This window comes from Hevea brasiliensis, chromosome 14 (assembly GCF_030052815.1).
Source record: "Hevea brasiliensis isolate MT/VB/25A 57/8 chromosome 14, ASM3005281v1, whole genome shotgun sequence".
NCBI lineage: Eukaryota > Viridiplantae > Streptophyta > Magnoliopsida > Malpighiales > Euphorbiaceae > Hevea > Hevea brasiliensis.
Window position 1 is genome coordinate 26535626 of NC_079506.1, and position 25514 is coordinate 26561139.

General features: G+C 32.2%; 2 protein-coding genes across 2 annotated transcripts; one reads left to right on the top strand and one right to left on the bottom strand.

Annotated features, from left to right (window-relative positions):
• Window positions 1-269: 269 nt before the first annotated feature.
• LOC110642764 (receptor protein kinase-like protein At4g34220) lies at window positions 270-4709 on the top strand. Its single transcript, XM_021794898.2, is given in 3 exon segments — window positions 270-1714; window positions 1716-2385; window positions 3850-4709. Coding segments are annotated over 3 exon segments (2352 nt in total). The 5' UTR covers window positions 270-682; the 3' UTR covers window positions 4500-4709.
• Window positions 4710-15428: 10719 nt separating this feature from the next.
• LOC131173346 (uncharacterized) lies at window positions 15429-20503 on the bottom strand. The gene is made up of 3 exons (XM_058135634.1): window positions 20442-20503; window positions 15830-16186; window positions 15429-15708 (listed from the first exon to the last, which is right to left on the bottom strand). Exons 2-3 carry the CDS (start codon window positions 16183-16185, stop codon window positions 15603-15605), a joined length of 462 nt encoding a protein of 153 aa, XP_057991617.1. The 5' UTR covers window position 16186; window positions 20442-20503; the 3' UTR covers window positions 15429-15602.
• Between the last annotated feature and the right edge of the window lie 5011 nt (window positions 20504-25514).

Below are 25514 nucleotides of genomic sequence, written 5' to 3' on the forward strand. Positions count from 1 at the left end.
TTAATATAATTATATCTTAATTTATAATAAATTTAATTTGGACAAAAATTTCAATAACTATAATAGCAATTCTAAATTCATATAAGTTAATATTCAATGCACAAATAGGAGGTTGGAATTCAGTTTAGTAACCCTGCAATCTCAACGAACCCCGACCGACTTAGGTGTCTTGTAGTAGCAGACACAAGATTCCTCCCACTCTTTGCTTTCCATTACCTAATTAATAATAATACTAATAATAATTATAATAACAATGTACTGCAGAGGCAGCAGGCAGTCCAATAAGGTGATTTTCATAATCTTCCTTTATCTTCTGTCAAGTTTTCCTTTCATTGCATCATCAATTCCTCCTCACAGCCAAATAAAGGTCTGATCTTTCTGCCTTACCTCAATCTCTGCAACTTTTCCTTTTCTAGTACCCTGTTTTTCACATTTTCCAAGCCCAAGTTCAGTTGCTTTAATTCATTACATCATTAACACATAATCAACATTCAACAACTCCTGCTCTCTTACCCTCCCCTGCTGTAATCCTTTTTCGTTTCTTATGGATTTGGTCACCTGAACAACTACAACTGCAGTTGGTCACTGTCTCTCTCTTTCTCTCCCTATAGCCACCCGCACCTCCTGCTGTGAGTATGTAAAGGGTAATTCTAGCTAGCAAGTTTCATTAGTCCGAGAAACCATGAGTCTCGATGGCATCAATCTTCGTTGCTTTACCTTTGTTCTTGGTATTGTTCTTGTTCTTGTTTTTGTTCTAGTTCCCGCATTTGCTCTCAACACGGATGGGGTACTTTTGCTTTCCTTCAAATACTCTGTCCTCAGTGACCCATTATCAGTCTTGGAAAGCTGGAACTATGATGATGTAACCCCATGCTCATGGAAGGGAGTGACCTGCACAGAATTAGGCCTACCAGGCACACCAGACATGTTTAGGGTCACTAGCTTGGTCCTCCCTCGTAGCCAGCTTCTGGGTTCAATTCCTCCGGACCTGGGCTTCATTCAACATCTTAGGCATCTTGATCTTTCCAGTAACTTCTTGAATGGATCATTGCCTAGTTCATTTTTTAATTCCACTGAACTGGAAGTGATTTCTCTTTCTGGCAATGAGATCTCTGGTGACTTGCCTGAGTCTATTGGTGGAATGAGGAGTTTACAGTGCTTGAATCTTTCTGATAATGCCTTGGCTGGGAAAGTACCTAAGAATTTGACCACTCTACAAAATCTTACAGTTCTTTCTTTAAGAACTAATCACTTTTCTGGTTATGTTCCAAGTGGTTTCAATTCTGTCGAAGTGTTGGATCTGTCCTCCAATCTTCTAAATGGGTCATTACCTCTTGATTTTGGTGGGGATAATTTGCGTTACTTGAATCTCTCTTGCAACAATCTTTCAGGGCCAATTTCACAAGCATTTGCAAAGAAAATTCCTCAGAATGCCACCATTGATCTCTCTTTCAACAACCTAACTGGAGCAATCCCAGAATCTGTGTCTTTGCTTAATCAAAAAACAGAATCATTCAGAGGAAATGTGGATCTTTGTGGCAAACCATTGAAGAATCTTTGCTCAATCCCATCTACTCGCACTCCTCCACCAAATATTTCAACCATTTCACCAGCTATTGCAGTCATACCAAAACCACTAGAATCAAACCCAGTAGCAAGCTCGTCAGGAACCCAAAACACTACCACACAAAACCAACCCAAAAACGGTCTAAAACACAACCACTATAGCTGCTATCGCTGTGGCAGATTTAGCAGGCATAAGCATTCTCGCTATGGCCATTCTTTATGTATACCAACTGAAGAAGAAGAAGACTCTCAACCAAAAGCATAACAACAATAACAGACCACCAAAGAGCGAGCAAAAACTACCATCAGAAACCATAATATCAAAAGTTGATCAGACACCAGTGGAGCCAAGAAAACCCACAACCTGGTCATGCCTAACCATTAAAGCTGAAGAAACATCAGAAGAAGCGACAACTTCAGATAGCGACCACGACGGCGGCGAAGGAGGGGGCCAGCAGAATGAAGTTATCAATGTGAACCAGAACCAGCACCAGCAGAAAGGAGGAAAGCTTGTGATAGTGGACGGGGAGACGGAACTGGACATGGAAACACTGCTAAAAGCATCAGCATACATATTGGGAAGTAGCAAAGCAAGCATAGTGTACAAGGCTGTGCTCGCAGATGGTACTGCGTTTGCAGTGAGGAGGATAGGAGAAAGTGGTGTGGAGAGTTTCAGAGATTTTGAGAACCAAGTGCGGTTCACTGCGAAGTTCAGACACCCAAATTTGGTTAAGGTTCGTGGGTTTTATTGGGGAGACAATGAGAAGCTTGTTATTTATGACTATATCTCCAATGGCAGCCTTGCAAGCTCCAGTTACAGTAAGTTCCATCTTCCTCTCTCAGTCTGCGATTTTGGTGCACGTTAGAAATATTCTATGCTCTTTTACTAATATACGCACCATATCTCTTGTCCATGTTGGTCATTTTCATACTTGTTTTCTAGCGCACACAAGTATTCCCCTCCCCTCGCATTTAGCCAAAATAATAATAATAATAATAATAATAATAATAATAATAAATAAAACCTTTGCTTTTGCTATATCATTATAAGGATTAGGTATATTAAAAATATTAAAAAAATAATTTTATTTTATAAAAAAATAAATATTTTTTATAATATAAAAAATAAATTTTACATGATTATAAAAAATAATATATATATATTAAATACACATAATAATTTTTTAAATTATAAAGTAAATTTAATATACTAAAAAAATAACTCATATAAAAATAATTATATATATTTAAGTTTTATTTATTTTATGAAAAATAATTTATATATAAAAAATACTTTCTATAAAAAATATTTTTCTATTTTATATATATATATATATATATATATATATATTACATTTTAATAAAATTATTAAAATCTAAAAAATAAAAAATAAATTCATCTTAAAAAAATTATTTTTTTAAAAATAATTTAATTTTTCTTTTAATTAAAAAATTTTTATGTTTACTAATTTTTTAGTTTTTTAAACGTTAAAAAATATAAAAAAAAATTAAGAAAATATTTTTTATGAAATAAATAAAATTTTAATTTATTATAAATTTAAAATATAAATATATAAATTTTATTTATTTTATTTATAAATTTTTAATTTTATATTATGTTTTAAATTTGTAATTAATAAACAAAAATTCTCATAAATATTTATAAATTTATACTTGGATTTTTGCTATTTATCTTTACAATTCATTACAAATAACTAACACCATAAGAAATTTGCATGGACATGGTAGGCCATGGTAGCTGATAGCGATTATTCATTTATAAAGAAAAATGTGTAGGCAACAAAAGAGAACGCATAATGCGTCAAAATCATGTGTCACTTTCGTAGAAAAATAACCCAACTATGCCTTTCACTGGATTTTTTTTATTTTAACTTCACAGTACATATGTTCTTGTGATATTATTTTGCTCGTGAGTTTTGATCTGTGATTTGTCTGCTAGCTTCTTTTTATTCTTTAGTTCTCTTCAATTTATGTTTTGTATTTATTAATTATATAAAAATTCAATAATTCAATATTTATCTGCGCAGATTGCCGGATATAAAAGACTTTTATATATAAAAGACAAAACTTTCACTGTACAAATAAAAGACTTTTCTTTATTAGCTAATGAATTAGAGATAATTTGATATATTATGAATTTAAAATATAATATATAATAAAATTTATATATTAAATAATTAAAATTTACGTGTTTCTGTCTTGAAGTTTTGATAGACTAGGTCTAGCAATTAACATGATCATATTTCCTTCTGTGAGTTCCAGGAAAATCTGGTTCGTCATCATTTCATATGCCCCTAGAAGTTCGGTTCAACATAGCAAGAGGCGTAGCTCGAGGACTAGCCTTCATTCATGACAAGAAATATGTGCATGGTAGCATCAGACCTACCAACATCCTCTTAAACTCTGACACGGAGCCCATAATAGCTGATTTCGGGCTAAACCGGCTTATCTCCAGCAATAACAATAGCTGCAAAGCTAGCAATTCCGGCTGGCATTTTGGAAACCAGAGATCCAATTCTACTTCACAAGACCACTTTATCACTGCTAGCCCCTATGCAACCCCTAGCTTCTCCATAACTACCTGTACGTCACCGTATCAAGCACCGGAGTCTTTAAAGAATCTAAAGTCAAACCCTAAATGGGATGTCTATTCATTTGGTATTATTTTGCTTGAACTTCTCATTGGTAGAGTGCTTTCAAATCGAGAATTAAGCCAATGGACTACTGGTTCAATGACAGAGGACAAGAACCAGGTTTTGAAATTGGCTGACGTGGCGATCATGGCTGACGTGGTGGCTAAAGAAGATGCCATGGTGGCATGCTTGAAGTTAGGGTTTAGTTGTGCTTGTTTTGCACCAGAAAAGAGACCTTCCATGAAAGAAGCACTTCAAGTCCTAGAGAAAATCACTTGAGATTGCAAACTTTCAAAACTAATGATGTGTTTGGGTCCCATATATAAGTGTGTGTTGTTGGATTAAAGGGGTAGAGATTTCTTTTTATCTTTTGCTGGCTTGAAATGCTGCATAAAGAAAGAGCAAAGAGAGGAGTGTGGATATCTTATATGAAATTGTGCATGCTTGTATGTTTGACTGATTAATCAATCAGACAATCGTTTTTTTTTTTTTATTTAACTTGATTTTGATTCAAATTAAAAACTTTATATTGTTAAAAATGATTTAAGTATTATTAAGTTAAAAATTTATTAGTATTATTTAGTGCATATGTATATTGTTATTAATGGAATATAAAAAATAATTAATATAAGGTGTTAAAATTTATATATAAATAATAATTCATTAACTTCTCATAATTTTAATTTATGAGCTAAAGCAAATTAAAGTGAAAATTATTTTTTTTAGTAAATTATATTACAATTAATTGAATATACATTTTTATCTTTATTTTTCAAAATTATTTATTTTAGATTTTAAAATTTTTAATGGTTTTAACATAATAAAATTTTCATTACACTTTAATTTACAAATTTCATCGCTTTATCACAAAGAAAATTTTATTTTATAAAAAACCAAGTTACAGTATATACAACATAGTTCAGGAAGAAATAGTGTTTAAAGGTAAGTTTTACCAATAAAATTATGCAATTTTAATTTATTTAATAACATAATATGGATTAAATGTTTAATTATTTTTAATAATTAAATATTTATAACATTATGAAATACAATAATTACAAAAAAAAAAAAATCTTTACATTAACTTGAGCTAGCTCATGAGCCTGTAAATAAATTTATTCACAAGTCTGCTTGCGAATCTATAAACGAGTTAATTCATAAATAAGTTGACTCATAACCCTTAATGAGTCAAGTATTGATGATTTTGAGTTCCTCTAGCTCATTTATTAAATGAATTTAAAAGTTGTATTTAAATCAAACTTGTTAATGAGTCAAATTTAAATCCAATTTTTATCTAATCGAATCTCAACGGTTAAAAATATGATTCGAATCACTCATTGGGTCAACCCGATTCATGATTTTTTATTTTATAAAATAAAAATATATATTAAAAGGAAGTAATTAATATGTAGAACTATAAAATGTTGTATCTATACTAAGAGTTGTGCCTCTTTATATTAACATATATGCAAAGAGAATTGACATAGAGCTTTACTCCTAATGATGAAAAGTTGTAAGAAACAGAAACTTAGCTTCATTGTTACAATTCTTAAAAGTAGAAAAATGAGACTTAGAAAGTAAATGAAAGTGCATTGGGTGTGCATCTTTATTGCTTGGTTCTTTGGTCCTACTCTCAATTCAACAAAGTTAGGAAGCAATCTTTTTTCTGTAATGGTAAGGTACACACTTAAATTGTAGTTTATATATGTAATTCATGATTATAAATATGTGATTACATAGTTGATTAGTGAAACAATCATGTGAATTTTGAATAAATATATAAATATGAATTAGAACCTATATATTTAAATTCATATGTTGGGTTCTTAATTTTTTTTCTTCATCAACCATGCAACTCACTACCAGCTCGATTAATTTACAGTCTCTAGAGACACCAATGCATAGCAGTGCGAGTAGAGTTCTCAATCCATTGTTGATTCCTCCACATAAAATTGTTCATATATATAATTTTTTAGGAAAAAGACAGGGTAAGAAATTAATTAGAAAGGAAAACTAAGGAATCAAGTTGAAGTTTGAAAGGGTAATTAAGACAAGTTGAAGATTTTAATAAAAAAAAAAATTGAAGGAATAAGCATGTGAACTCTGTGTCTCTATCTAAGTGACAGAAGTGTTAACTTCACAAGAAATATCATTTCTTTACCTTCTAATAAGGAGGAGATATAGGTTTATTCTTGAAACTGTCATTTACGAGTTTAAACTTTTAAATTAAGTGGTTTTTATTATAATATAATGTAAAAATGAGCTTGTACTTATTCACACTTTAAGTCTAGTAGACTTCTACGTTGCGTAGTTTCTTGACACCGTCTAAGCATCTATTAAAAAAAAGACTTATTTATACTTTTATTTTATAATGAATTTTAGATATAAATATATGAGTATCGCTTATTATATATATTATGTTTTGAATTATGATAAATATGATATAGAAACTCATTTTATTACATGCATGGTTTCGTGCACGGATGGTTATAAATAAATAATTCTCGAAATATTGTTGTCATCAGAGCATTGAGAACAAACTATGAAGGTATTATGACTTAAGATATTGACATTGGTGGTAATTTTAGATGCTGCCTAATTTGAAATTATTTAAATTTATATGTCCCATAAATTTAATGACTTGATCTAAAATTAACTTATTTGAGATTGATACTGACCAATGTTAATTTCACTCAAAAATTAAATTGAAAATATTTTATTTTTTTGCAAGAATCAATACTTTGAGTGACTTGTGATCTAATTTAATTTAGGATAATTCTTATCAAGACTCAGTCTATCATGAATTTAATATATTTTAAATATGTGAAAATCATGTATTTAATAGATGAGTTCTATAATATATTTTATGTCTTGGGTTTATGGTGGACTAGGTCTAGGCAATAATTTCTGTAAGTTAAAAAGATTTTCTTGCCAAACATAATCTACTATAAATCAAGATATAAATATATAGAAATTATATATTTGATAAGTGAATCCCACCATCTATGAAATTCCTTTTTAATACGTTAACCTTGTGAATAATTATAATTAACATGAAATTTGAAATAATTAACCTCATTCGAATTAATTGGCCTAAAGAAAAAATCATAGTCATTAAAATGATCAAAATCAAAATATTTCAAATTTAAATGATTCGAATTCAAACTCATCATCTTTGCTAACTAATTTATAATATTTATTTTAATAATATTTTTCAATTTTTAATCACAACTTCTCATATTATCTTCTTTCTAACTTTATATATAATTACACCCTTATATTTATTAGTGAAGTTCAGTTTAACCCATTTTCAAGTTTTTGTTTAATTTAACCCAAAAATAAGAAAATTAAAAAATCAAACTTTTAATTTTAAAATTTGAATCAAGAAATCAAAAAATTTAGTTATAAAATTAAGAAATTAAATTTATTGATTTTTTTTATTTAAAACAAGAAATTAAGAAATTTAGCCTATAAATTTTAATTTTTGAGCTAAATTAAATTTAAATTAAAACTTCTAAATTAATTTGGACAAAAAGTTAAAAATAGGTTAAATTGAACTTTCTGAATAAGTATAGGAGATAAATTGAACATTTCTGACCCAACCGCGCCCGCCCACACACACATATATATTTCAAAGTGAAATTGACAAAATTTTAAAAATAATAGATATGTGATAAAAATAATAACTACAATAAACAATGATGAAGCAGCAAGGCCATATTAAATTCAAATATAATGTTAGCATAATTACAGCAATTAACATGATTATAGGAGATTTGTGTAGCATAATTACAGCAATTATTATTCTTGTCTAAATTAGCTCATATTCTCATGTATAAATAGATGTAATATCTCTGTAAATCAGATATAGACAAATACACATTCCTTTCCTTCATTACTTGTATTCTTTTTTCTAACATGGTATCAGAGCCGTAAAGCTTTTATTTCTAGTTTCTGAGGTCTCTCTTCTCTCTCTGCAACCTGTTCTGGTTCATTCTTTCATTCCTATTATTATACTATTTTTTTTCTCCTCATCTTGTTATCAATGGAGAAATCTGATATTTCAAAACCTATTGCAACAGTTCTGACTGGTTCCAACTATAATCTTTGGGTTCAAGGAATGAAAAGTTTTTTGAGAGGTCGCAAGCTTTGGCGTATTGTTACCGGAGATATCACTATGCCGACAAGAGAGAACGATGAAACTGATGCAAAATTTGCTGACCGTCTTGAGGATTGGGATAGTAAAAATCATCAGATCATCACCTGGTTTCGTAATACTTCTGTCTCGTCCATACACATCCAATTTGCTAATTATGACTCTGCAAAAAAAATCTGGGATTTTTTTGCTAATTGATATCAGACCACTGGACTTGCCCACTATTATCAATTGTGGACTACTCTTCATAATCTGAAACAAGAAGCAGGTCAATCTGTGAATGATTTTCTTGCCCAGGTCCAACCCATTTGGAATCAAATATCTCAGGTAAAAATTAGTGAAGATCATCTTCATCTCATTCAAGTTCTAATGGCTCTTCGATCAGAATATGAGGCCGTTCGAGCGTCCCTGCTACATCAAAATCCACTCCCATCATTGGATACTGCTATTCAAGAGATTATTTTTGAAGAGACTCGTCTCAGTTTGGATAAAACTCCTCAATTTGAAACTGCTCTTGCAACTACTCGATCCTCACATCAGAAATCTGGCAATCAACTCTGTAAGAATTGTAATCAAATTGGTCATACTTTTGCATATTGTCCTACTATAGAATGCAAATATTGTCATGGTTAAGGTCATATTTTTGAACATTGTCTCACACGCCCTCCAAGACCAAAAGGAGGGCATTCTAAATTCAAGAATGTCTCAAAGCCTGGATCTTCCTCTGTCACTGCTGTTGCTGCTACTGAGGGTTCTACTACCATCACCATGAGTGATCTTGAAGCACTATTCAAACAGGTTATCTCTTCTAATTCTCCTGCTGCCATGTCTGCCACTCTGAGTAATTCTTATTGGCTTTTTGACTCTGCATGTTGTAATCATATGACCACTAATCTTAAATTCTTGTCTTCTGCAAAACCTGTATCTTCCTTACCACCAATCCATACTGCAAATGGTACTAAAATGAACATCACACATACTGGTCATGTGTCTACCTCAAATCTTCATCTCCCTGACACCTATTATATCCCTAATTTGGCACTCAATCTTATTTCTATTGGTCAATTGTGTGAAAAAGGACTAAATGTTATTTTTTTCTCCCCATGGTGTCCAGGTATAGGATCCATAAACGGGACAGATTCTTGGGGAGGGTCGCAGAGTGGGTCGATTATTTGAGCTTATATCTTTACATCTTCCTTACAGATTTGTGTCTGCAACTACAATCCCTAATTCCTCCATTCACCAATGGCATCTTCGTCTTGGTCATGCTTCTGCCAGTAAAATTCAACCTTTAATTTCTCGTAGATTATTAGGATCTACTAAGTTTGAGTCATTTAATTATTTAAATTGTCAGCTTGCAAAATAACCTGCATTATCTTTTTCTCATAATAATACTACTTCAAACACTCCTTTTAGTTTAATTCATTCTGACATTTGGGGTCCTTCTCCTATTTCTTCAATAAATGGTTTTTGTTATTTTGTGATATTTATTGATGATTATTCTCGGTTTACTTGGATATATTTTTTGAAACATCGATCTGAGTTATCACAAATTTACATCACATTTGCAAAAATGATTAAAACTAAGTTCTCTTGTGACATTAAAATTCTCTGAACAGACAATGCCATGGAATATCGAAATTCTTCTTTACTTTAGTTTCTTAGTCAACAAGGCACCGTTGTTCAACGTTCTTGTCCTCACACCTCTCAACAGAATGGGCGAGCCGAATGCAAACATCGCCATATTCTTGATTCTGTACATACTCTTCTTCTTTCTGCCTCATGTCCAGAAAAATTTTAGGGAGAAATAGCTCTTCATGCTGTTTATATTATTAACCGTCTTCCTACCTTGGTTCTTCATAATTTATCTCTTTTTGAAAAGTTGTTTGGACAACCTCCTGACTATTCCATCCTTAAACCTTTTGGATGTGTTTCTTTTGTTCTTTTACAACCTCATGAACATACCAAATTAGAACCCCGTGCTCGTCTATATTGTTTTCTTGGTTATGGCATTGAACACAAAGGGTATCGTTGTTGGGATCCTGTTTCTAATAAGTTACGCATCTCTCATCATGTTACCTTTTGGGATAATACTATGTTCTCTTCTCTTTCCAAATTTCATCACTCTGTCAATACAGACTCTCTATTTTTCACTGACTCCTCCAAAGAGCTGTTTCCAAGTCCTGATCCAGGTGATTGTGATGTGCTCAATATTAGCCCAACTACACCTGCCCCTGTTGAATCTGCACCAGTTGTTGATCCAGTACCTACGCTTGCATCTCCTCCTAGCACTACTCTTCGTCGTTCTACACGTGTAAGAGAAACTCCTCATTTTCTTTCTGATTTTCACTGTTACTCTACTATTGCAACCCTTCATGAGCCTCGTTCTTATCGTGAGGCAAGTACTGACCCTCTTTGGCAGCAAGCTATGGTAGCGAACTTGGGCTTTAGAAAACTCATACTTGGGATTTAGTTTATCTTCCACCAAACAAGACCCCTATTGGTTGCAAATGGATTTACAAAATCAAGACCAATTCTGATGGAACTATTGAATGCTACAAAGCTCGCTTAGTAGCCAAAGGGTACACTTAAGAGTATGGTATCGACTATGAAGAAACTTTTGCTCCAGTGGCCCGATTAACATCTATTCCGATCTCTTAGCTATTCTGCGGTTAAGTAAATGGAAACTTTTCCAGATGGATATCAAAAATGCTTTTCTTCATGGTGATTTAACAGAAGAGGTTTATAAGCATCCTCCTCCTGGTTATCATTCTCCTCATAAGGTTTCAAACTTCGGTGAGCCTTATATGGATTAAAACAAGCTCCTAGGGCCTGGTTTGCCAAATTTAGTTTCACTCTTGCTCAACTTGGTTTTTTCTCTAGTCCACATGATTCTGCATTATTCACTCGCTGAACTGACAGTGGTATTGTTCTTCTATTGCTTTATGTTGATGATATGATAAGAACAGGAGATGATTCATCTGGTATTTCAGAGTTACAACATTATCTCAGTCAGCATTTTGAAATGAAAGACCTGGGTTCTCTCAGCTATTTTTTGGGTCTTAAAGTTTCTCAAAATTCTGATGGCTATTATCTATCTCAAGCCAAGTATGCATTCGACTTACTTTCTCGAGCAGGCATCATTGATAGCAAAACAGTATCAACCCCGATGGAGCTCAATTGCAAACTTACACCTCTTAATGGCACTCTTCTTGATGATCCTACTTTATATTGACAGCTTGTCGGGAGTCTTGTTTATCTCACAGTTACTCGACCTGATATTTTATATGCTGTTTATCTAGTCAGCTAGTTTATGTCTGCTCCTCGCTCAACTCATTTCTCTGCAGTACTTCGAATCCTTTGTTATATCAAAGGCACTCTTTTTCATGGTTTGCACTTTTCTGCTACCTCCTCCCTAGTATTATCCGCTACTCGATCTTGATTGGGCTGGTGATCTAACAGATCGTCGCTCTACAACTGGTTATTGTTTCTTCTTGGGTAATTCTCTTATCTCTTAGCGTAGCAAAAAGCAAACTGTTGTTGCACGTTCTAGCACAGAATCTGAATATCGTGCTCTTGCTGATGCTACATCTGAATTACTTTGGTTACGGTGGTTATTAACTGATTTGGGTGTCACTCATTCTTCTGCCACAATGCTTCATTGTGATAATAGAAGTGCCATACAGATTTCTCATAATGATGTATTTCATGAGCGTACCAAACACATCGAAATTGATTGTCATTTTGTACGTCATCATGTTGCTCATGGCACCATATGTTTGATTCCTGTATCCTCTGTCAGCCAAACCACTGATATATTCACCAAAACGCATCCTCCCGCTCACTTTCAGGATCTCTTAAGCAAACTCAAGTTGGCACCTGTGCTACCACCTTGAGTTTGAGGGGGGGGGGGTGTTAGCAATTAGCATGATTATAGGAGATTTGTGTAGCATAATTACAGCAATTAGCATGATTATAGGAGATTTGTGTAGCATAATTATAGCAATTATTATTCTTGTCTAAATTAGCTCATATTCTCATGTATAAATAGATGTAATATCTCTGTAAATCAGACACAGACAAATACACAATCTTTTCCTTCATTACTTATATTCTTTCTTCTAACATTTAAGATGCCAAATTTTGAACCACTCCAGCTCATATAGCTATAAGCAGATCGTTCTCAATCCGTTATTGGTTTGTTTGTATAAAGTTTGCACATATATATCATTTTTCTTAATAAAGGGTAAGAAACTTTAAAATAAAAAGGCCTAAATTTGTATATAATTTCTAGTAAATTTTTATATAGGATTTATATATTTTGACATTATTAACACTTTTATTTCTCTATTTTGAAAGATAGATTAAAAATGTCTCAGTTTTACTTTCTCAAGAAACGACTCAACAGAAAGTTTAAACCTATAGGAAAAGAAAACAAGAATAGTTTTATCACACTCCCGCAGGTAAATATTAATTAGACTTCAAGTGTGAAAAAATAGAAAATGTGCTGAAATATTTGATTGATAAATAAGGGTTGTCAAGATTAAACTCTGGACCTTTAAGGCTGAGAGACTATTATATCATGCTTCAAGAATAATTTTATATTTTTAACATGCTTTCATCAACACTTTTATCATTTTGTCTATTTTTCTTAACATATTTTATAACTGAACTAAATTTGCTAGTCAGACAAGTCAATTAAGCCCTAAATTGATTCAAATTCGTAATTAAATCAGATTAGGAAGTCACCCAATTTAACCGATCGATCAGACTAGTGAACTGGTGTGACCCAGCATAACCAAGCCAGTTCAATTAGTCAATAAGACCAAAATTTATTTTTAGTATTAGTGAAGGGAATTGAATATAATATGTTTTATTTATTTTCTAACACATAGTTAATATTTTATAAATATTAAAAATATTTACACATTTATAAAAAAAAAATTATTGCTTGTAACAATAAAAACATTTAAAATTAAATATTTTTATATAAAATTTAAAAATACTATTAAAATGTATATAAATATAACTTAATAAATTTTGAAATTTTTATTTTAAATTATTAAAACTTAATTAATTATATTTATTTATATTAAAATATATCACATTTAATTAATTTTTAATTATCACTACAAGAAAAAAGGAGATTTAAAACTGAATATTCGATTTCAAATCAGTGAAAATCGGTTTCTAAATACATTTAGAAACCGATTTGAAACCAAAATATTTAGTTTTAAATCCGCAAGTTTCTAAATAAATTTGAAACGGAAAATGGCGTCCGTTTCAAATTCTGAAGCTATTTTCAAACCACTATTCCGTTTCAAATTTAGAAACCACATATATTCGGTTTCAAATTCCGTTTTAATTTAAAAACTGATATTTTGGTTTCAATTTTTTTGAAACAGAAATTCCGTTTCAAATCGGTTTCTAAATTCTGAAACCGATCCTTGTGTTATTGGATTAGAAACGGAAAAATTCGTTTTTAATCCGTTTCAAATTACTAGTAGAAAATTTTTATTTTTTTATTTAATATATTATTTCCTGTATTGAAGCATATAATATAATATTAATTTTAAATGCTCAATATCATAATATTTATAATATCAGGCTATCAAATATCAAATATCAGTCAATATTATATATAAATATGACAGTGAAGGGTTATGACAATAATATACTGTATGGAAAAATAAAATATCATAATAACAAAAAAACAAGCTACTTGTCATCAACAAGATAATCACTCATCACCACTATCAGCCTCTCTACCATCATCTTGATGAGTCGCATGTGGAGTTGGGGCTGTAAACTGCGTACCCTGCATCATTTGTGCCATCATGTTTTGCATCATTTGTTGCATGCGCTCCTCCAGTGTCTGCTCACGTTGTCTATATCTCTCCTCTAGCATCAACTCGCGTTGTCGATCTCTCTCCTCCATTGCAACCAAACTATCCTTGAGCGTTGCCTTGATCGATGCAATTGTTGAATCTCTTCCTCCATTGCCTGATCGAGCATAATAGGATGCGATGAAGATGATCCATGTGATGAGCTAGGGTAAAAAATTGATGCTTGAGATCCAATGCCATAAACCCTGTTCTTCTTCTCCCCCCCCACAACTTGATAATATAGTGCGACCTCATCTACAATAGGAGGGTCACTGCACCCCTCTTGTGGTTGAGACGACTGCTCCTTAAGCGCCAAAAATGCATCCTGCATGAGTCAATACACATATTTTAAATTTATTTTTCTTGGCAATTGAATAAACAAACTCACTTATTCATTTTTTTCATATAATTGAAAGACATAAAATACTTGTTCACTTACCTTAATTGATTGCGCTCGTGAATCAACCATATCGGAGGTGCCTTTCCTAGTGTGGGTCTTATGGAAAAGTTCATAAGGAAAAGGTCTTCGGCCAAGCTAGGCTTCCTAAAAAGATATAATGATTTTAGTGATGTTTATAATAATGTTCGATTATTTGCTACTAATATGTAGACAGATAATAACAAAACTAGTAAATATGAAATCATTACCATTCTATCTGCGTGAGTAGCATGTGGCCCAACCCCTGTGTGTCTAGAGATGCACCTTTAACTCCCCTATCTCACTACAACGGTTAGCAGTGAACTGATGGCTCTTGGCTTTAAACTCTGGGCTACTCCATGCCTCCTTCCATTTTTGCATTGTACTATTAGGCACGATGACCTTGGATTTTCCTTTCCTGACATTGCACATTAGGGCCTTATAGCGCTCTGCAGCCTTACGCCTCCAAGCTTCCTTTACTAGTGGAGTCACCTCTTGCCAATCAAAGTATTTCTGGTATAAAATAAATAAAAATTAAGACAGTTGTATTAGTATGATAATATTTTAGAAAAAAATTGACAGCATTTCCCCTTAATTTTGGACAATCCAGCCTAGTTATTAGGTATTAATTGCACCTGTTAAAAACGCTTCATATATTCTCAACAATAAATAACGTCCACCCCAACTACAACAACTCACAACAATATATATTTTCAATATCACACAAGTTGTACATATAGATCATTTAAGCATTAATATACTTCAATTGTGTTCTTTTACATTAATTCACAAATTTTCATCACTTAAATGATATTTGTTCATAACATTCTTTTTTGAGGTTTCATAAACTATGCAAATTAGTTATCTGATAGCTAATTATATTTAAATATTTATTTTATTACTTGAAATTCATCCCAGTAAAACTATTTTGTTTTAGGCGTGATAGTTTTCCAACAGTGCCCCTCTGGGTCCATCCTCTCCTTGAAGATATTCTTCATCTTCTTAGCACATTCCTCAGATGGATGTAACCTGTACAAAAGAAAGACAGCAAATATATTGATTTTATGTAAATGTAGAAACACGGTACTTCAATTGCCAATGATATGTAATACCAAATCATAGATAAAGTTAATTAATTTAAAATACTTACGTGCCATTAATGAGCTTTATTCTTTTCTTTCTTCCAAATGTAGTGAGTGATAGGCCATCCATTGATGATATTGGTGCTGCCCCAACTGAATGACCTTCATGACCAGAGGTTGATCTAATTGCAGGCTCAGAAGATGGGGTAATAGGTGGTGGAGGTGGAGGTGAAGGTGTAGCTCGATGCTGTGTTGAAGCAGTAGACCCCTCTGGATCTGGTGTCGACCTCCCAGTGGATCGTGAAGGAACCTGAGGCTGACCCTGTGTAGATTGGTCTAGTTGATCATTGGGCTCATCCTGCACAGGTAACTGCCTTGACTGTGAATGACCCAACAAACCTCCCCTGCGACCGTTGCCTCGCATCCTGCATAAATAATTGTATTAATTAGTTAGCTTCATTCAACTTATGTAAAATAATGCAGATGAAATTAGTTAGAGTTTATACTTCAAGTTTAGAAATATAAATTCATTAAGAGAAATACCTAATTCTAATTAGTATCACTATCATATACATCATGGCATTCCTCATCACTTTCTGAGTCCAATTCAAGCTCTTCTTCATCTTCAACATCCTCTTCATTAATTTCAACTAGTACACCGTTTTGATCATTCAAATATTGTTGTTGATCATCATCATCGTCAATTTGAATCAAAGGGACTTCCATTTCATCTTCTTGAAATGGTTCTTCCCGTGCAGGGGGGGTTGTGACATTCACTTGCTCAGGAAGATCAATAACAGATCTCGCTTTGATTTTGAACACAGCCCACCAATCATCCTTGTCACGTTTTAAGCTTGGATATATGGAATAATTCACCTGAGCAGCTTGGATAGCAAGAACAAATGGTTCATACCTATTGAAGGATCTTTTATGATTAATATCCACAAGTTTATATTTTGGATGAATCTTTGTTCCCACATTTGGTGTTGGATCAAACCAATCACATTTAAACAATACAGTTCTTTTGATTGGTAATCCAGGGTACTCCAATCGTAGCACTTCAATTAATTGTCCATAGTAGTCACTTTCATTAGTACTGTAATTAGTCCCCTTGATACATACCCCACTGTTCATCGTTGCCCTATGCGAACCATAACCTTTAGTGTGAAATTTATAACCATTAACTACATAACTATTGTAGCACATAACACTTCTTAATGGACCCTTTGATAGATCCTTTAAAAACTGGCTTGATATATTGTTGGAGGGATTGTGAACATATTTATTGAACCACTTATCAAATTCACGCTCTAGTTTCTCATCAACTTGTTTATCATTGATATTTGGATTGGCCATGTGTAACTCATTAACAAAAATGCTGCACACAATGAAAATAGTTAATTACATGTTTGGAATCAATAATGGCATTGCAACAATTATAATAATTGAATATTAGAAAAACTTACTCAATGTACGGTTTTACTTCTAGACAATTCAACAAGATGTACATTTGTGCTGCTTGAAATTCTTGTTCTGTGAGATATCTAACCTTTCCTTTTCCCAGTGGCCTACCAGAATGAGTGAAAATTGATAGATTCCCTGGATGTTCATCCATATGTTCAACTGTATCATCATTGCGTGGAACCTTTCGATGCCTTGTGTTGACATGGGGTTCAAATTAATGAGCGCAGAATGACGATGCTTCTTCAACTAAGTATGCATTGCATATGGAACCTTCCACTTTGGCTTTATTTTTCACATTATTTTTTAACTTCCTAAGGTACCTGTACCATTTACTATTTAGTCACAACAAAGTTTTTATTTCTCCATGTAATGATAGTATACAACAATACATTAAACTAGTTACCTCTCAAATGGATACATCCACCGATATTGCACAGACCAATCCATGCTTCATAAGCCAAATGCACTGGGAGATGTTCCATGGAGTCAAAGAAACTTGGAGGGAATATACGCTCTAGTTTACATAATATTATAGGAATCTCTTCATTGAGCTGTAACATGACTTCTTCTCTAAGTGTTGTTGAAGTTAACTCTCTAAAGAAATTGCTCAATTCGGTCAATGCTTGCCACACATTTTTTGGAAGCAATTCCCTAAATGCTATTGGGAGTAATCTTTGCATAAAGACATGACAATCATGGCTTTTCATCCCAAACAACTTTAGTTTTCGCATGTCTATACACCTACCCATGTTTGACACATAACCATCTGGGAATCTAAGATTTTTAAGCCATTCACACAACACTGCTTTTGATTGTTTGTCTAATGTGTAACATGCTTTAGGATACTTTCCTGTTGCCATATCCCTCTCTAACTCAGGTCGGTGACAAAACTCTTTCAAATCTTCCCTTGATTTTGCATTGTCCTTCGTCTTCCCTTCAACATTCATCACAGTATTAAAAATATTTTCAAATACATTTTTCTCTATATGCATGACATCCAGGTTGTGGCGAAGCATGTTAGTACTCCAATATGGCAAATCCCAAAAAATGCTCCGTCTCTTCCAACCCGTGTTTTTTGCTTTGCAACTGTTATTCTCATCTGCACCCATATCTGTGACACACATTAATCCTAGATGTTCTATTTGTTCTAAAATTTCCTCACCAGATAGAATGGGGGGAGCACTTTTTGTAACTATCTTGTTCTTTCTAAAAGCAATTTTATTAAAATGCGAAAGGATGGTTAGCTAGTAAGAATTTACGGTGATTGTCAAACCATGATTGTTTACCACCCTTTGTCAATGTGAATGCATCTGAATCGCCCCTACAATATGGACAAGCAGTCTTGCCTGCTGTGCTCCAACCGGATAACATTGAATATGCAGGGAAATCACTTATTGTCCATAATAACGCAACCCTCATATTAAAATTATTCTTCTTTGATGCATCATATGTCTCAACTCCAACTTCTCACAACTGTTTCAACTCTGCAATAAGGGGCTGTAAGTACACATCCAATTTGTCTTTTGGGTTTCTCGGACCAGGAACTATTACCGTTAGGAACATATACTCTTCCTTCATACATAACCAAGGAGGCAAATTGTAAGGAGTGACAATGATTGGCCAAGATGAATATTGTTGTCCAGACTGACCGAATGGTTGAAACCCATCGGTGCACAGTCCTAGCCTTACATTCCGAACCTCAGCAGTAAATGAAGGATGTGTTTTATTAAAATGCTTCCATGCAGTTGCATCTGAACAATGATGCATTACCCCACCTTCATGGTCATGCTCAGCGTGCCATCTCATTTCTTTTGCTGTTGCATTCGAAGCATATAATCTTTGCAATCTCTGTGTGAGAGGAAAGTAGTACATTTTCTTATGTGGGACATTGGTTTGAAAATTAGAAGAGCCTCGACTATGTTGTTTGAACCGTGGATGGTCACAAAATTTGCAATTCGTTAACTCACTATCTTCAGCCCAATATAACATACATCCATTAGTACAACAATGAATCTTCTCAACAGGTAGGCCTAATGCTTGGACCAACTTCTTCGTACTGTAAAAGTTTTCAGTCATTAAATTTTCATCCGGTAACACCTCTTTCATAAGTTGACAAATTTCATCAAAACACCTTTCTGACAAATGATGTTCTGCCTTGATGTTCAACATCCTTGCAACAACTGAGAGCTGCGAATGGCTTTCACAACCTGGCCACACCTCTTGATTAGCAGCTTGTAACATGTCATACAATTTTTGAGCTGATGGATTTGGAGGCTCCTCCATTACATCCTAAAAGAAATTAGGACCTGCTGCATCCATTACCATTTGCTCATATGTATTGCTTGTGCTATTATCAACCTCTTGAACAGACTCCGCTATCATAACATTTATGTTTTGACTATCAATATTACTTGTGCGGGGTTCCCCATGTAGAATCCATTTATAATAATATGACACAAATCCATGCTTCATCAAATGTAACCGAATTGTATTCTCATCAACATAATTACGATTCTGACAGTTTCGATGATTACATGGACACTTCAGTTTATCCCCATCCATCCACTCTGGATGTTGCTTAGCAAATGTTATGAATTGTTCAATACCTTTTATGAATTCTGAGGTCAATAGGCCATCTTTTAACCTAGCATACATCCATCTCCGATCTGATCCCATTTTGCTAATAGCTGTGTAATAATTAAGTGAATATTAGTAATGATATGTCAGATATCAGAATTACATCATATCCCCAATCATGCGTTGAAAGGTAAGGCCCTAACCCAATTAGAATTGCATCATTTCTACCAATAACAGACAGATAATGACATGTCATATATTTGTAAAAATTTCGGCAGCATCTCCCATTAGTTCTTCAAGTGCACAACATAAAGGCTGCACCCAGAGAACAATGAGAGATGTTACGAAATTTCTACAAATATATAATACATATTTATATCCATCCTATTCCTATGTAGAGTATACAATTCCAATTTGTCCAATAGAACAATCCATTGTCCACTGACATTAATTGTCAGTAGGACATTGGACGAGTTTTCTAAGGTTATTATGTGACAAATTTGATAAAAAAAAAAAAAAAGAAACTATTAAGATATATAGAAAATCTAGAATAGTGTCCAACAATAGAAAAAATTATCACCTCAAAAATTGATATGCATGCATCTACAAATCAAAACGCCATATTAAAATATTACTTACCTGTGTGATACTGAAAGCAAGGGACAAAATAACGAGAGATAGTGACCAAAAGAGAGTGAGACAGACTGTAGTTCCAAAAAAAAAAAAAAAGAAATTATGTCAATAAATTCTTGTATAAAATTTAACACCCAAAAGTAAATAAATAAATAAATAACTACACTATATGGCATAATAGTATAAAATTAAAAAACATAATAAAATAATTAATTTAAAAATTAAGGGTGTTACAATTCATTCATTCAAGCCCTACAGGAACACGTGGATCCAGGGAACAGATATTGGAGTTTTTTTTTTTATTTTTTTATTTTACAATTTCTTGCAACTTCTGGCTTCATGTGCAATTGATAATGGTTAAGTTTAGAATTTAGATTTCTATAATAATTATATTATTTTACACATCAAAATAATTAATTAAGTCAATATTACAATTTAACCACTTATATTTATCTCTTTTATGTTTATTTTTTTTCTAAAATAGAATTTATAATCTCAATAACCCCTTGCAAGTGTAACCATATTATTGTCACTTGATAATTAATTTGTATTTTTAATTAAATATGAGTTTAATTATATAATCCAAACTCTAATACTATATTAAATTTAGAGACAGTATTAATTAAATTATAATTTAATTCATTTTAATTTGAACTTATATAAATAATTAATTTACTTTATCCATCAAAATGACTAATTAAATCAATATTACAATTTAATTATCTATATTTACCCTTTCATATTTATATTTTTTCAAAATGTGAAATTCATAATCCCAATAGTAATAATAAACTTGCTTACTTATAGCTCTTGTTTTGAAGAGCATGATCTCATCAAGTGGCCCAAGCTAGCTTGGCATGTTTAACTTTGAATTTTGATGGATGAGGACGTTTTGATATGAAAGCTAACTGCAACTAATTGAATCCCTCTCTCTTTATCAGATTTTGATGAAGCAAGGAAAATCATGACATCTATATATATATATATAATTGTAATGACCAGCTTTCTGATGGGCAATTAAATACAATTAGAACGTTTCAAACATATTAATTATAAAGAGAAATAATGAGTTAATAGTTTAGTGATGGTGAAGTTAATGTCTTTATTTTTCTGAGTCCCATCTCATCCCATGATGGCTAAATTATTTTGGTTGTTTATCAGTCCCCACCTGCAATTGCAAGCCAGTCAGCCATCCATCACTAGCAGAACATCTAAGATGAGTTGCAAATTTTGGCATAGCTAGCAAGCAGACTATCCAACTTCCCAATCCATGCCCACAAAAAAACATCGTTGGACACTTGGACGACCATAATTTTCATAAGCAAAACCAATGTGGCCATTGGCCACGCCTATAAATGCAATCATGCAAAATATACTAAAATTGTTTATAAATTTAAATGAATCTCATTCAAGCAAAAACACAAACACCTACAGAGCAATACTGTACAAGCAAGAAAAACAACTTCCATTAAAAAAAAAAAATAGAGAATGATGATTTGCACAGATAGAGAAATCGCGGGCGTTGTTAATGCATGCAAAGACCAAAAACTACAGAAATTAGAGGTACCCATCGAACATATTTGTGCAGCAAGCTCAAAAAAGGTGTAAAAATACCATTCAACAAAAAAGCGTTAGATAACACCAAAGAAGGAACATTTTGGTTTCTTCAAGACTTCAACTACAAGCAGATTTAGAAGGACAACAAGAAATTTTTGCCTTGTAGGAAATTGCACTTATTACTTCAGCTAATCAATTAACAAATTCTCATTTCACATTAAATTATATCAGTAAGATTGAGTTTTGCTTATGTTTAAGCCAAACAGAAAAAGGCCCAAAGACCATTAATCAAGCCAAACTCACGACCATATCTGGAGGGACTCTGGCATGAAACACAAGCATAGTAGTTGGGCAAGACCTGGAATAATTCTTGAAAATGGCTAATTTTGGATTCTATCAATAACAATATTTGAAAAGCAAGATTTTTTTTTTTAATTCTTCGTTACTAATGAAAATTTTCTAACCCTAATAACCCATATTCATTCGGCATCAATTATTCTGTCCAAGATTTTTCTTTTCAATTCTTTATTACAAATTAAAATTTTCTAACCCCAAGAACCCATATTCCTTTGGCTTCAATTGTTTAGTCCCATTTAATTTTTTTTTCTAATTCTTTATCACAAATGAAAATTTTTTAACCTCAATAACCCACATTCCATCGGCAATTGTTCAATCCCACTAATGTGCAAAATGCTTAGTAAATGAAAAAAATAAGTCTGCAGCAAGATAAACTCACCTTAGTTCTGGAGCGAATGAGCTGCTGGAGAGCGACTCGAATCTGCCGAGAACGAGCCAAATCTGTTAAGAATGAGCTAGATTGTTGAGAACGATTCTGTGTTGAGATTGATGAAACCGAAGAAGAAGCAACCGAAGAGAACTGTAGGAATGAGGTGAAGTTCTCATCCGATGAGAAATGGCCGAAGAGAAGTGGTCGAACAGCTACTGGAGAAGAAATGGAGAACTGGATGAATGATGGAAGGGAGGACTGTCGACTGTGTGGCTAGGGCTAACAAATATTTATTATTAATTTTATTTAATTATAATTGAAATTTATTATTTTTATTTAAACTATATTAACTTTTATATTATTAATTAGTTTGTACAAAAATAAAAATAAAAGACTTATAAAAAGAAAAGGTTTAGATTAATTTGGAAATTTTTATTGCTTTATGATTTAATAGTCTAAAATTAAAGGCTAAGATAAACTTTTGCATTTTTCATTTTTTTTAACTAAAATTAAATCGAAATCATAAAGTTGAAATATAAGTGAAATTAAAATAAAAATTAAAATTCAATTAAAAATAAGATTAAGTAAAGTTAAAAATTAAACTCAAATTATAAAATTAAATTAAAAATTATATTAGAATTAAGTAAATATCCTAACTTTTGAAACCGAAAGCAATCAGTTTCTAAATATAAGAAATTAGAAACCGATCAAAGTTGATTTCTAATTTGGCCTTCAAATTTAATAAATAAAATATTAACTTTAGAAACCGAAATATATTGGTTTCTAAATATAAGGAATTAGAAACTGACCAAAATCGGTTTCTAATTTGAGCTTCAAATTTAATAAGTAAAATACCTTAACTTTAGAAACCGAAAGTAATCGGTTTCTAAATACGATGAATTAGAAACCGACCAAAATCGGTTTCTAATATGGACTTAAAATTCAACAAACAAAATGGCTTAATATTTGAAACCGAAATCAATCGGTTTCTAATGATAAGGAATTAGAAACTGAATAAAATCGATTTCTAATTTGACTTAAAATTCAATGAACAAAATACCTTAATTTTTGAAACCGAAATAAATTGGTTTCTAAATATAAGGAATTAGAAACTGATCAAAATCGATTTCTAATTTGAGAGTCAAATTTAATAAGTAAAATACATTAACTTTAGAAACCGAAAGCAATCGGTTTCTAAAAACAATGAATTAGAAACCGACAAAAATCGGTTTCTAATATTGACTTAAAATTCAACAAACAAAATAGCTTAATATTTGAAACCAAAATCAATCGGTTTCTAATGATAAGGAATTAGAAACCGACTAAAATCGGTTTCTAATTTGACTTAAATTCAACAAACAAAAGAGCTTAATTTTTGAAACCGAAATAAATTGGTTTCTAATTATAAGGAATTAGATATCACTAAGTAAAATACCTTAACTTTTGAAATTGAAAATCATCGGTTTCTAAATATAAATAAATTGAAACCGACAAAAATCAGTTTCTAATTTGGTCCTTAAATTCAATAAATAGTATACCTCACCTTTTGAAACCGAAAGAAATCAGTTTCTAAATATAAAGAATTAGAAACCGATCGAAATTGGTTTCAGATATCAGTTTCTAAGCGATTTCTAAACGGACATTTAATTTACCGCCAAATTTCAACACATGCTTTAGAAACGGATAATTTTCCGTTTCTAATTTCGGTTTTAAATCCGTTGCTAATCGGTTTCTAATATATTTGATTCATATTGTTCAATTTCCGTTTCAAAATCCGTTTCAAATTACAAACCGATATAAATCCGTTTCTAATTTCAGTTTCTATTCTGGCAAATTCTTGTAGTGTATTATATATATAATTTTTAAAAACTCATTGATTGAATCGCTAACTCATCCATCCCAGTCTCTTCATCTAGTGAATATCCTACTAAGGTTTAATAACACGGCTCTTATATCTCTAGTATCATGGAAACTCCAAGCCAAAATCATTTAAGCCTCAACCCAAGTCGTCTTGAAAGCAGAAAAACATATGCCACGATAGTTACGTAATTAGCAACAATAGGATCTTTATAATTTAGAGTAAGCGTGTATGGACAAGACACACTAATAGGCACCATTGTCACATTAATCTGAAAATTGCTATTATCAAATTCAACCCAAGCATGAACATTCATTCTATTGTTCATAGTTAGCAGCACAAAACCACTAGAGGAATTATGATATGCAATAGGTTCAATCTTGATAGATTTAATATTATTTATATAAATCCCGATATGATTCCCATCAAGGTTCTGGTTCATGAGAAAGGGTTGGGGGAAGGGAAACACTAAAGAGGAATGTTGGCTGTGGAGGACAAAGTGGTAATGATAATTTAGACTTTTCATACATAATCAATGGTTAAACTTATAAAAATTGGATGAATGGATGAATATTGTTAGTAGCATGTCTTAAAGTAATACTTTTGTGTTGTGTATTGTAAACTTAATTCTTTTAAATGGCTTTAATGTTTAATTTAACTTAAAATGTTTATATTTAATTGAACAAGCCCATTAGCTCATTGTTGGAAGTTTCATTCTCAAAAAGTTCAAAATATGAGTAACAGAACTGTCTGATACAAGTGTTATAAATAATGATTCATACTTGAATATATTTCTTTGGACATGATCTATCTAGGTAGACTGTCACCTCTATTTGTTTCCACGGATTAATATGAGATACTAATAAAAGTGGAAGTGTGACTCTCATGCCATTTAACATTATGATGTTGGGACAAATATAGTGGGCACTCATAAAAT